Raw genomic sequence first — 14,008 nt, 5'->3', positions numbered from 1 at the left:
TTTTGTTATGCACAAAAACAACATTGTTTTCTTTTATTTATGGAGCATTATTATTTAATAAATGCTGATCATTTATTCCTGAGTAATTGTTTCATGTACATCTACGCTGTATGTTAATAAATGTGCCTGTGTGAGATTTGGGACACAGCTTTGACTAAGAACTCTCTTTTTGTTCGTACTTTCTGGCTTTAAAAATATCGAGATATATATCGTATATCGCCATCCAGCTAAAGAATATCGAGATATGAACTTTGGGTCATATCGCCCAGTCGTAATATTGCAATAGGTTGTCCGTTAAACTCAAGCGGGGCTTGGGCCCTGGCACGGCGTAGCCACACAATCCTGGTAGTAGTGACGCTCGGCTATGACGGCGTGCGGGTCACCAGCTGGCTTTCTCAGGATAGGGCTCCTGTGTGAGCGGTCGACAATAACGTCTTTATCCATACCCAGCACTTCACGTAGTAGCACGGATACGGCCGTGGAGGAGCTTGAGTCCAGGCCCTCTGGGATCCCTATGATGTGGATGTTAGCTCTCCGCTTCCTGCCTTCATCACATTTATCCTTCAGGTCAGACAGCTCCTCCTTCATACTCTCTACTGTAGACTGCAGGGTGGTCACCTCATCGCTCCACATTGACAGCCCATCCTCAGCTTCTTTCACTCTAACCTTTACTCCATCAACTTCGCCGCACGTTGCCGCCATGCTGTTAGCGATCTCATTTCTCAGTCCTTGCACGTCAGCCCTTATATTGTCAAAATCTTCTTTCAATGCATTTCTGACTTCTTCTTTTAACAGCGTACTAATGTCCTCTTTAATGGATTGAAGAAGCTCCAGTTTTAGAGCAGTAGGATCCACATCACGCGCGTCTGTTGAGTCTGCTCTTCAGCGGCCGTAGAGCTGGACGCTGCCCTTTGGCCATCATCGATACTCTCGCCCGAGATCGCACCGGGGCTAAAATATTCACCTGCTCAGCTGTTTTTGATCAGTTTGAGCCTGTGTGGTTTGATCAGGTGGAGGAACGATGTGATGCTATAGAGACATCATCTTGTCCAAATGAAGTTGTTCCAACACGTGTTTAAAAAGATTTTAAAGGTTGTCGGTTCCGACATCTTAGCGATTTTTAACAGCAGTCTTAGTTCAGGTGTTGTACAGCCTGTTTTAAACATGCTGTTGTACAGCCTGTACTAAAAACCTGATCTGGATCCTCTGTCTGCTCAAACTTCAGGCCTATTTCAAAGCTTCCCTTCCTGTCGAAGATTTTGTAAAAGATTATATTTGTTCAGCTGCAATCTGTTGTAAAGGTTTCAGTCTGGTTTTAAAGCTCTTCACAGCACTGAAACTGCACTTTGAAAAGTTCTTAATGATCTTTTATCAGCCACTGATCAGGAGACTCCGCTGTGCTTTTGGATCTGACTGCTGCCTTGACCACAGCATCTTGACCTCACCATTGGAGCATGGCGGCATCAAGGGCGCTCTATTAGACTGGTTCAGCTCTTTTATTAAATCGCATTATTACATTTGGGGCTTATATTTGACGGCAATTTGAAAAACAGCTGAGCTCAGTTGTACAGCGGTCTTTCTTCAAACTGAGGCTTTTATCTAAGGTGAGATCATTTATATCTTTTAAAAACCTTGAACGGGCGATCCACGTTTTCATGACGTCCCAGCTGGATTATTGTAACTCCTTATATGTTGGAGTTAGTGGGACCTGCCTGGCAAGACTGCAGCTGGTCCAGAAAGCTGCAGCTCGTCTTCTGACACAAGCTCAAAGACATTTATCGTCCCAACAACCACATATACGCTGGTCCCTCGCTGTAACACAGTTCACCTTTGGCGGCCTCGCTGTTTCGCTGATCTTTTAAATTCAATTTTGCATGTTTTTGTTTTTTACAGCGCATTGTGTTCTGCGTCCTGATTGGCTGTAGACCATTGTCAGCCAATCTCGTGCCGTGTCTCCTGTACAGTACAGAATGTGTTCAAATTTACAGCAGTGTGACTCTGCAGTGCTGCACTGTATGTTTGTACGTTTTGTCCCAACAAACAACAATGATGACGAGACGTTTTGCACCTGTGGTAGCAGCCAAAGGCAGAGGAAGATGCTGACCATCATAGTTTCAACAAGGAGGCAAAAAGGTTGTAACTGTCCACAACAAGAACATCGTAAGGATGGAGTCAGCTTTGGCTTTGTGGCTCAGTGACCGCAGGAAAAAGAACATCGTGCTGGACACCAACATTATCTGCAGAAAAACTCAAAAGCTTTATGAAACTTTACCTGACAGCGAGGAGCCCAGGCCATGGACGAGTGCTCCTCACACAGAAGCTCATTTAATGCCAGCAAAGGCTGATTTGACACGTTTCAGAAACACTTTGCTTTCATTCTTTAATAATGAACTTATTTTTCTATGAAGGTTTGAACTTTGTTTAAACAAGAGAGAAAAGTGTGAAAATGTTCATGCCTGTCTGAGAAAAGTGTAGAAAGTGTGCAGTGAGGGTTTAACTGCCTTAAAACTTCTATAATACTTGTAAAACATAAAGCTGCTACTTCATTCTGAGACTTATTTTTAGAACGTAACTCGATAAACGAGCGACCGCAGTAATGTATTGTGTTTATTTTGAAAACTCTCAACAGGATCTTCAGATTTATTTTGAAAGCTTTATCTGGAAAACACAAACACATAAGCAGGAAACAAAGAGCGTGATATGAAACGATAGACGTTTTCATATGGTCATCATATATACATCGTTCTATCGAACAGCCCCAGCTCCTGCTGTCAGTCTCTGTAAATCTGCTCTGAAAACACATTTGTATTCACTGGCTTTTAATACAGCATGAGAGTTATTTGATATTTGATGTGTGATATTAATATTAGGAGTTATTTTAATAGTTATCTTGGATTCTTGTACAGCACTGTGGTCAACGCTGCTGCTGTAATTAATGTGCTATAAACACATAAACAATCTGCAGTTAAACATCCAAAACTAAAGATGTGATCGCTGCCTTTAGAAAATGTGCTGATGCACAAGATATCAGCTCCATTAAGGTGGAATGTGGCCGTGTTAGAAACATGTTGGAAGAAGTTTGAAGCTGAAACTGTGAAGCTGAGAGTGAAAGAGCTCCAGCGTCTGTCACAGGAAACTTTCTTATTTCCACACTGATGAAAGCATCAAGCTTTGATTTCCTGCTGCTTTTATTGAGTCACCCTGTGAAACTGAGCCACAGCTGAACCAGCATCCCTGTACAGCAGACACTTACAGCGCTTGGCTGCTTCCATTGGACCCTCTGCACAGAGCTTCAGTTTCCTCTTCTGGTCCCAAAGTGCAGAACAACAAGGTTTCAAACAGCTTCGTTCCAGCAGCATCAGCCACAGACATGCAGAGAGAATCCTTTGGTTGTGTTGTGTGTTTGCATATCTGCTGTCTGTGTTGCTTTGTGAGGATGGATCATCTCCTGCAGCTCCAGATAAACAAGCTGGACCTGAACCTGGTAGCTTCACTTAGAAGACACTTGTGACGGGAACGTGTGAGAAGTTTTGTGCAGACAAGTGTGGATTTAGAGTGTGGGACGAGCTCTCCACAGTCTTTGTGGAGATCCACATTCTGCATACTGCCTGTGAGAAGCTGCAGACATTTGTCCTCCAAATCCACTGAGCAGCTGCTCGTGGTGGTATTAGCTTCATGTGTGCGTGTTAGCATGAAGCCTCGGTCACACTCTGCTGTGGACACGGTCACGGACAGCTGGACGCCTGATGGACGAGTCGTCCTTCCTGTTAAACTTCTTTGAGCATGAGAATAGCATAAGAAGCTCAGTGGACACTGTTCAGTGTTTTAACTCTCGCTTTCTGATGGGTTTAGATTTTATTATTGTCATTTGTATTAGGAAATATTTAACCATATATTCTTAGAGGTGTATAATCAATTGTGTAGTGATAGGATGTGTGATCTTTAGCAGGCTGCAGGGGCTTGGTGTGTATTCCACACTAGAATGCACACCCACATCCTGGGAGCACGAGAGAGGTCGTACCTTCTCTTATTGTTTTATGGCAGGATTAACGTAGCTACGTCTGTTCTAGTCTAAGTGCTTTTTGTTTAGATGAACTGCTGGACTTCCTCACCATGTTATCTAGGGTGAACCATCTAGGGTGAAGGGGGGTCTACCCTCTTCCTGACCAAGGATGTTATATGACCCTTTGATCAGCAGTACCACACACACACACACACACACACACACACACACACACACACACACACACACACACACACACACACACACAGTATTCTTTGTTCACATGTATACCTATGTGAGATGCTATATGTTAATGACCCTATGCATATTCATGTAACCACAATAAAAGGAGTGCTATGGGGAGCCTGGCTGAGAGTCTGATGGTGGTCAAGTGGTGGAACGACGCTTGGCTCCAGCCAGGTCTCCCTCATGCATGAGTAAACCAGAGAACTTTGGTGCCTTGTGTCTTGCTTTTTGCTGCGTAGCAGATTGTCCTTAACGTTCCAGTGGATAGGTTCAAACTACAAACCTATCGCTTTCACTTCAGCTTCACCAACAACAGCACAAGCAGAGCAGCCCACTGCCTGCATGGCTGGGACAGCGCCCCCTGGTGACTGTAAACCACTACAACATGTAGACGGCCGTCTGCAGGCTGGATGTAGCACCACCACAGAGACGTGCTGCAGCTCTGTTTAGTTACCCAGCTGACAGCAGAGGTTGTAGTTTACTGTTACCAACATGGAAAACTGAAGCTTCACCAGCTGGAGCTACAGAGCTGGAGAACAAAGGAGACTGAGAGGCCAGAATGATGTGGGAGGAAACATCAAGAGCCTGTTTGAAAGAAGACACATGTGGATGCTGTGCCAGTCTGTGGTCTGTCAGAAGTCAGCTGAGTCACACTGCAAGAAGCTGCAGAATCTCAGAGGAGGAGATTTGGAAGTGTTTGTGGGACAAACTGGACTCAAAGAAAGAAGATGTTTGTGAAGTCTTTGGTGGAGGTGAGCAGTGTGAAGCAGAACACATGCAGATGAATCAGGAGGTCAGCATCAGTGTCTCCTTGTGGTGGACGGTAAAAGAATCAGAGCCAACGCTCCCGTCCACCCTCGGCATGAAGCAGTGCTGTTTCTGAAACAGGAGGACAAGTCCAGAGAAGACAGAGGAAGCAAAGATGAGGGTGGGACAGGACAGCAGGACTTCCTTCACACCTGCAGCTCCATCACACTGCTGTAGCTCCTCTTCATCACACATGTACCTGCAGCCTGTCTTCAAGTCCAGGAGTCACCTCCACACAGTGTAGAAGCCTCCTGTGCAGACCATGGAGTCCAGCCTCTGTCAGGGAAGTCGGCACTAAAGCCTGAAAGACTTCAATCTGTCTCTGCTCCACCCGAGAAAGACCAGCACCGTACTTGTTGTGCATTCAAGGAGGGAACATCAGCACAAGGGGTGGGTTTTTATAATCGATTTATCGATTAAAATCGATTCTGGCTTGGATAACGTGAAATCGATTTTTTAATATAAATGTATTTTGCCAGAATCTCAGGTTAAAGCTCACAAACTATTTCAACAAGCAGCAAACAGCTAAAACAGTAAATGAGAGCAGCTAAACACACAAAGATGGAAACACAGAGCGTGGATCGTTCACTCGACGGCACGTACACGGACACGCCGTCGGGGCTGAAAGTGGACAGCTCACAGATCCTGAAGCTGCAGGTTTCATCTGTCTCCAACCAAAACTGAGTGAAGCAGCAGCAAAAGAAGATCCAAACTCTGCTTCACGTTTGATAAATATGCTCATGAATTCTCTCTGACTTTGGCTGTTCCTGCCTGCACAGCTCTCTCTCTCTCAGTGTACTCCAAGAACAGCTTCAAACATCTGTTTCTGCATCATTCACTGTTTATTAGCCACCAGTCTGCTGTTGTGTTCAGTGCTGTCGGCCTCTGACAGTAAAGCCTCATTTCTGCTGTTCCATGGAAACTTTTTAAAATGATGACAGATTACAAACTCTCAGCTGTGTCTGTAATCAAACCTCTGTAACTTTGCTTCACTTCAGCAGCATCAGCTCATGTTCACATGTTGCTTCATGGTTTGCTTCAGTTTTTGATCGACTGCAGAATATTTTGAAGGTTATCTGCTATAAAAAGCCAGAAGAGGAAAATCTGCTTCATGTGTTTCTGTTTGATCCTCAGTGACTTTGACACAAAGGCCTCTGCTGTGATGATCACACCTCTGATCAAGTCTCACAGTGTCACAACTGATAAATGATCAGAGTTAGAATATTTCTGACTGTCTGCTGTGTGCCGTGACCTTTGACCTGCTAAAGACAGTCAGCTGTGGATTATTCATTGTTGTGTCTGATACTTAGAACTGTGAGGAAGAAGCTACACAGTTAATCAGGGTCCCCTCTCTCTGAATCAGGAAAGGTGGGCAGGCCGCGTGTGGGCCGCGGGCCATACGTTGAGTATCACTGTTTGAAATGTGAACATTGTTCTGCTGCAGTCAATGGACTAAACCAGAGAAGAAGAAAACAGACTTTACCATGAAGATCCTCAGTGTGGATCAGTATAATATCAGCCTGATGTCTGCAGTTTAGTGTCAGCACAACTTTCACATCATATTCATCTCAGCACAACTAAAACATGCTGACTGACCTCAGAGTTTCAAGTTTACATCCTGGACTCTCCAGGAAACCACACAGATGCTTCACTCCTGGATCCTGCAGCTTGTAGTTGTTGGTCGAAAACCAGGAGGAGTCATTACTCAGGTCCAGCTGTCTCAGATGGGAGGGGTTGGACTTCAGTGCTGCTGCCAGATAATCAAGGCCAATATCTGACAAACCACAGTCCATCAATCTGTATAAAGAATGAAAGATGTAAGTTTATTAGACAAAGAGCTTGAAATCATTCAGTGTTTCATCATCTGTTCAGAGCTGAAGAAGGTTCAGAATGTAGAAGTTTAGAAAATGGAAACTCCAAACAGCTGAAGCCAACAGGAAGCAGCTTCAAACAAACACAACAAGAGAAAAAACTCTGAATGTTTCACATTAAAGTCGTACATTTCTCATAAAAACAGGACGAAGACTTGAAAAAGTCGTGTTTTTCCTTCCAGGAACCACATGGCTTCACTTTTAAAGGTGAAGTGTGACAGAAATGGACATATTGAAATCAATGATATCAAAGCTGGAATCAAATGAGTCCAAGTCTTCTGCTGATTCAGCATCACATTCATCTTTGCTCCTTGTTCTGCATTCCCACCATAAATATAAAGAGGCAAAACTCACATTTTCCAAAATCCTCTTTAAGCTTCGACAATAAAGGAAGATAGTTTTATACAAGTCTTTGTGGTTTTCTTGTCACCCAGATGCCCGAGTACTTAAACTTGTTATAGCTGGGTTTAAAAGGGGCTAAAATACACAAAACTCCCCAGTTGTCGTACAGATAGACTTTGCCTCGCTCTTCCCAAAATTCACTTTATATCCAGAAATTGTCCCAAATTCCTTAAGTATGCATTAAGGTGACCTTGAGGCTCTTAAAGGCGCCTATAAATAAAACGTATTATTATTATTATTATTGTAAGTCTATCCAAAAGTTTGCGGAGGCTGTTCGATGGGTTGGAAATAAATAAAATCATGTCGTCGGCATAAAGAGAGACTTCATGTTCGATACCCCTCGATGTTTTCCCTCAACACCAACACATTGTCTCAGAGCAACAGCTAGCGGTTCAATGGCAAAAAGGAGACAGAGGGCATCCCTGTCCTGGGGGGCAGATTATTGTTAGTCTGGACGGCTGTTAGAGGGGAGCAATACAATACTTTTATCCAAGATACAAAATTAAAGCCACATTTTTTAAGCGTATAAAAAAAAATCCCATCTCACTTGATCCAACGCCTTTTCTGCGTCAAGCCAAATTACAGTTTCCAATGTATCACCTTTAACATGGGTATAAATGATATTTAATAGAGCTCTAATGTTCAAAAAAGAGTGCCTAATAAAGCCCGTCTGGTCTGGTGAAATAATGGAGGACAAATACTTGTGTAAGCGACGGGCCAACACTTGAGCCAGGATCTTGGTGTCTGTGTTGAACAAAGATATTAAACGACATGAACGACAATCTAAATGGTCTTTTTCCTGTTTTACAATTAAACACATCACTGCTTGATGCATTGTTGGAGGCAACGACTGTGAGAGGAAGGATTCTTCAAAAGTTGATTTTAACAGTGAATTCAGTCGGTCAGAAAACTTTATGAAAAAATCAGATGGATACCCGTCGGGGCAGCAGATTTTCCAGACTGCATGCTCCGTACGGCCGTTTCAATTCCAACATTAGAGACAGGTTCCTCCAGACTAGCGATCGCATCTTCTCCCAAGGAGGGAATATCAAACACCTTATTGAAATCCTTGTGGATCTCAAGGATAGTTTGGTTGTCTGTAGACCTTATTCCCTGGTCATTGTAGATCTCAAGGATAGTTGGTTAGCTGTTCTTAGTCGTAGCTGGTGAGCTGATAACTCGCCTGTTTTTTCTCCATGTTCATAAGCGTAGCTGCAACTTTGACTCAGCCTGTTTTGTAGATATGAGATTGTATTCAGTTTGTCATTGTAACCGCTGTGTATATAATACAGGCTCAGGAGAGTGGCTGCACACAGCATGTAGTTTAGTGTCACGGTCACAGTGGCTGACCGTATGGAGAGTGTGTGGAGGACTCAGGCGCAGACACTGGCGCAGACATGAAACTGAGTTTTGAACGAAAAGCGAGCCTTTATTTCAGCTGAAGACATCAAACAAGGCAGAATCACAGTGAAGAGAACTAAACTGGGGAACTAATACTATAATAAATCATGAAGACACGGAAAGCTATGGCTAAGAATACAAAAGACTGGGCATGAAAATATGGAGGGTGGGAACACAGATGACGCGACACAGAGACATGAAACACAGAGACTAAATACACATGAGGGATGATCAAGTTCCAAACATTAAAACTGTCAAACCTGCAGGGGGGATTGGCTGTTCCAAATCTGAAATATTATTTCTGGGCAGCTCAGATGAGACCCCTGACTGTATGGGTGCGGGATTTGTCTGAAACTCAGTGGCTAAACATTGAGAAGACAATGTGCGAAAGATCATTGGAATCCCTGCTTTTTTCTAACATTTCAATTAAAAATGTGCATATGGGGGAACGGACGAGGGTCACACTAAAGATTTGGCGTAGAATCAAACAATCATTTGGTCTTCCAAAAGAAATTTCAATTCTATCAAGCCTCTCCTCCCTGCAGGGTTTTTCTCCTATTGTGGAAGACTCTGGCTTCAGAGCATGGTCACATAGCGGGCTTCATAAACTTTGTCATGTTGTGAGGAATGGGCACCTGAGCTCATTTGAACAGTTGAGGTCAGTTTCGGCTTCCTTCTTCTGACTTTTTTAGATTTCTGCAGCTAAGAAGCTTTTTGACAAAACATAAAGAATGGAGGCAAGTTTTGGAGCCCTCACCCATTGAGGAAATATTTCTAAAAACATTTCAAAGTAATTCCTCCCCAAAATTAATCACTCATTTTTATAACACATTTATGAGTTTCAATACAAATGCAACTTTGGATATTAAGGCAAGGTGGGAAGCTGAGACTGGCACTCAAATCTCAGAGGACACCTGGGAAGAGGTGTTCGGTGAAGCCCATCTGGTGACTAATTCTGGGCTGTGGAGAGAATTTAAATGGAAGGTGGTCATGAGATATTTTAGAACCCCAGAGATAATGGCCAAAATGAAGCCTACAAATCCTGACAACTGCTGGCGAAATTGTGGTACTTCTTTAGGAACCCACTCACATATATTCTGGTCATGCCCAAAAATCTGCTCACTTTGGAATGACATATTTAAAGTTCTCAGTACAGTTTTCCAACAACCATTAACAAAGACCAACAGTTAGTCATTTTAGGAGTCTTACCAAAGGGTTTTGCGGGAAACAATAAAACGTATCTCTTAAGAATCTTACAGCAGCACTAAAGTGTATCACTATTAAATGGCTGAATCTTGACCCACCTTCATATAATATGTGGATTGATAAAGCAAGAGAAATTTACCAGATGGAGGAAATAACATCTGCTCTGCGGATTCAGAGAGAATTGTTTACTGAGCGTTGGCGACCCATACATGCTTTACTGTTTCAATAATTTAGCATAGGTCTGTTTCGTTTTGTCCATTTACGGCTAAGTTTGTCACATGTTATTTAATATCACATAAAGTTTTTGTTTTTATTTTCTTTTTGTTGTTGTCTGTTTGTTTGTTTGCTTGGGTTTTGTTTTGCTTGGGTTTTGTTTTGTTTTTGTTATGTTGTTGTCTGTTTGTTTGTTTGCTTGCTTGGGTTTTGTTTTGTGCTTCCTAATTGCAGTTCTTATTTTAATCTACATTTCTGCATTGCAGTTCCTGTAACTGTCCTACTTGTGAACATTGACAAGCACAAGTTGCAATGGTGTAAATTATAATAAAAATTGAGTTAAAAAAAAGAAGAACATTAAAGTCGTACATTTCTCATAAAAACAGGACAAAGACTTGAAAAAGTCGTGTTTTTCCTTCCAGGAACCACATGGCTTCACTTTTAAAGGTGAAGTGTGACAGAAATGGACATATTTGAAGTCCAACACCTTTTTCCAGTCACATTATTAAAGCAGACAAACTACAAGCTCATTTTCATTCCAACAAGTCATCTTCTGACCTGGACTAACAACACTGGTCTCTATGTGCAGCTGGCTGTGAGACCAGTGCTCAGGGAGCGTCTACAAAGTGCAACACTGAAAGAACATCACACACTCATTTGCTTTCAGCACTTTCACACAAACATCTACTGTCATTATTGTCACCAAACTCTGTGGATCCTTTATTGCAAATTCAAATGGGATCAAATGGTCAGACAAAAGAGGGTTATGAGGAAATATGATGAAATGTTGTGTATTAGCAGCAAGTTATTGAATCTTTTTCCTCAGAAACCAAACAAAATGATTGACAAACATGTTTTTTACAAACTCAGTGTTGGACTTGGATCAGCAGGATAAGCTGATGTTTAAAGGCATTTGAGTCTCGCTGTATGAGAGTCCAGTTCTTACTCAATATTTATGGATGATGTTCTTTCAGTGTTGCACTTTGTAGACGCTCCCTGAGCCTCACAGCCAGCTGCACATGGACCAGCTGACATTACCCAGCATTAGAGGCGGCTGTAAAAAATTCATGTTCCCATTTAAATGGTTTTAATTTGAATAAAACGATGTTGATTCATTCAATCCTGAATCGATGTTTACAGTTTTTTCTGATTGCTTAAGCACATTTATTGTAACTATTGGCTAATTTTGCAAAACTCTTCACACAAATAAGAAAACCTGTCACCCAATAATCAAAACATTGTAGTTCTCTTGCAAAAGCGAACACAGCTAGATTAACTCTTCACACCTTCGTAAAAATGGTGTTTCCGTATCAAACAGTACACACAAGCCATCATCTACTAAGCACACAATGCGCCAACTGCACACCGATGGTATGAATACAAAACACATCTGGCGTTTGCCTTCCCTGTGCACAAGGTAGGCTATGTCAGTTTGAGCTCATACTTCTGTCATAGATCCATAAGCATAGAGGGATCCAAACTTCAAGTACTGGTGTTTAGTCAAACACATCAAAACAAACACAAGTGTTTATTTCCAAGTATAGGATTATTTGCAATCGCCATACAGTTTTTTCTGATTGCTTAAGCACATTTTTTGTAACTATTGGCTAATTTTGCAAAACTCTTCACACAAATAAGAAAACCTGTCACCCAATCATCAAAACATTGTAGTTCTCTTGCAAAAGCAAACACAGCTAGACTAACTCTTCACACCTTCGTAAAAGTGGTGTTTCCGTATCAAACAGTACACACAAGCCATCATCTACTAAGCACACAACTAACCGATTCTCATTTCAAGATGTCCTTATGGTACTTGCTACAGTGTAGCGGCTCGAGTTAGGCTGGACCCGTTGGCCAGCTACCCTCAGGGTCACTCCACGGTTGATTACATGGTCCACTATTGTAGCTCTGATGTCATCAGTAATTCTATTTCTTACTCTTCCTACCCTTCCTCTCCCCCCTCCTCATTTTCCTCTCCCCCCTCCTCATCTTCCTCTTGCTCCTCCTTGTCCTTGTCGTCCTCTTCATCCTACTTCTTCACCTCCACGTCCTCTTCCTCGGCCTCCTCTTCTTCTCACTCTTTCTGCTCCCTCCATTGTACTCCACACACACAGCTTACCTGTATTATAGTGCTTAGGCTGATTGCAAAGTGAACGAATTATCTAAGAAAGTTTTCACATGTGAAAGTGTGCCAGACAGTTGGCAAATTAGTGTTAATGATAGCCATACATGTGTATACTTTTGCTAGGAGTGTGTTGGAAATTTGGAAATTGAGTGTTGTGCAGTGAATTGTGCCTACAGTTTTGCAAAGTGTGTGTTACAAAATTGCAAACTGAGTGCAAAGCAGTTTTTGTGCTTTTAGTTTTGCACACTCAGTGAGTGGTTTTGCTATAAGTCTGACTAGTTTTAGAAATTGTGCTACAGGAATCACAGTTAGGGTTTAAGCATTCGGTAAAAACTGTAATATAAATGTATTTTGCCAGAATCTCAGGTTAAAGCTCACAAACTATTTCAACAAGCAGCAAACAGATAAAACAGTAAATGAGAGCAGCTAAACACACAAAGATGGAAACACAGAGCGTGGATCGTTCACTCGACGGCACGTACACGGACACGCCGTCGGGGCTGAAAGTGGACAGCTCACAGATCCTGAAGCTGCAGGTTTCATCTGTCTCCAACCAAAACTGAGTGAAGCAGCAGCAAAAGAAGATCCAAACTCTGCTTCACGTTTGATCAATATGCTCATGAATTCTCTCTGACTTTGGCTGTTCCTGCCTGCACAGCTCTCTCTCTCTCAGTGGACTCCAAGAACAGCTTCAAACATCTGTTTCTGCATCATTCACTGTTTATTAGCCACCAGTCTGCTGTTGTGTTCAGTGCTGTCGGCCTCTGACAGTAAAGCCTCATTTCTGCTGTTCCATGGAAACTTTTTAAAATGATGACAGATTACAAACTCTCAGCTGTGTCTGTAATCAAACCTCTGTAACTTTGCTTCACTTCAGCAGCATCAGCTCATGTTCACATGTTGCTTCATGGTTTGCTTCAGTTTTTGATCGACTGCAGAATATTTTGAAGGTTATCTGCTATAAAAAGCCAGAAGAGGAAAATCTGCTTCATGTGTTTCTGTTTGATCCTCAGTGACTTTGACACAAAGGCCTCTGCTGTGATGATCACACCTCTGATCAAGTCTCACAGTGTCACAACTGATAAATGATCAGAGTTAGAATATTTCTGACTGTCTGCTGTGTGCCGTGACCTTTGACCTGCTAAAGACAGTCAGCTGTGGATTATTCATTGTTGTGTCTGATACTTAGAACTGTGAGGAAGAAGCTACACAGTTAATCAGGGTCCCCTCTCTCTGAATCAGGAAAGGTGGGCAGGCCGCGTGTGGGCCGCGGGCCATACGTTGAGTATCACTGTTTGAAATGTGAACATTGTTCTGCTGCAGTCAATGGACTAAACCAGAGAAGAAGAAAACAGACTTTACCATGAAGATCCTCAGTGTAAATTTAATAATCGAAATTTACGTAATAATTTAAATATGAATGTTGCAAAAACTTATTTTTACTCAATGATCATCTCTCATATGGACTATTGTTTGACGTCCTGGTCACTTGCTTGTCCAACAACACTTAAAACTATTGAAAACATTTATAAAAGAAGTTTAAAACTACTTGACAAAAAACCGACTTCCCACCACCACTGTCATGTGTTAAAAAAACATAAATTACTGAACTTCAATAACTAGGTGAAACGTAAAAGAGTGTGTTTAATATATAAAGTCTTACACTCCCTTGCTCCACCACCATTAAAGCAGTTCATTAGGCATAAAGAAAGCTCAGACAGGACCACTCGAGCT

The 14,008-nt window shown here is 42.2% G+C and overlaps 1 protein-coding gene across 3 annotated transcripts in view; it reads right to left on the bottom strand.

The window, feature by feature from the left end:
- Positions 1-7,134, bottom strand: part of LOC147300756 (ribonuclease inhibitor-like) — a 92,063-nt gene extending 84,929 nt beyond the window's left edge. The window contains exon 1 of one of the 3 annotated variants that reach the window (XM_086284824.1): positions 6,653-7,134. In XM_086284824.1, the coding sequence (XP_086140950.1) occupies positions 6,653-6,849 (197 nt within the window). In that variant the 5' untranslated portion in view covers positions 6,850-7,134. The remainder of the gene's footprint in view (positions 1-6,652) is intronic. The other 2 variants (XM_086284825.1, XM_086284823.1) reach the window with 2 other exon arrangements.
- Between the last annotated feature and the right edge of the window lie 6,874 nt (positions 7,135-14,008).

Source organism: Aulonocara sp. 'chitande type north' Nkhata Bay, unplaced genomic scaffold (genome assembly GCF_057382095.1).
Source record: "Aulonocara sp. 'chitande type north' Nkhata Bay isolate Kocher_YH1m ecotype deep benthic unplaced genomic scaffold, A_spYH_male_GT1.1 unmapped_scaffold_2, whole genome shotgun sequence".
Lineage (NCBI taxonomy): Eukaryota > Metazoa > Chordata > Actinopteri > Cichliformes > Cichlidae > Aulonocara > Aulonocara sp. 'chitande type north' Nkhata Bay.
The sequence above is the reverse complement of the archived record's forward strand: the minus strand, read 5'-3'. Positions and strand labels throughout refer to the sequence as shown.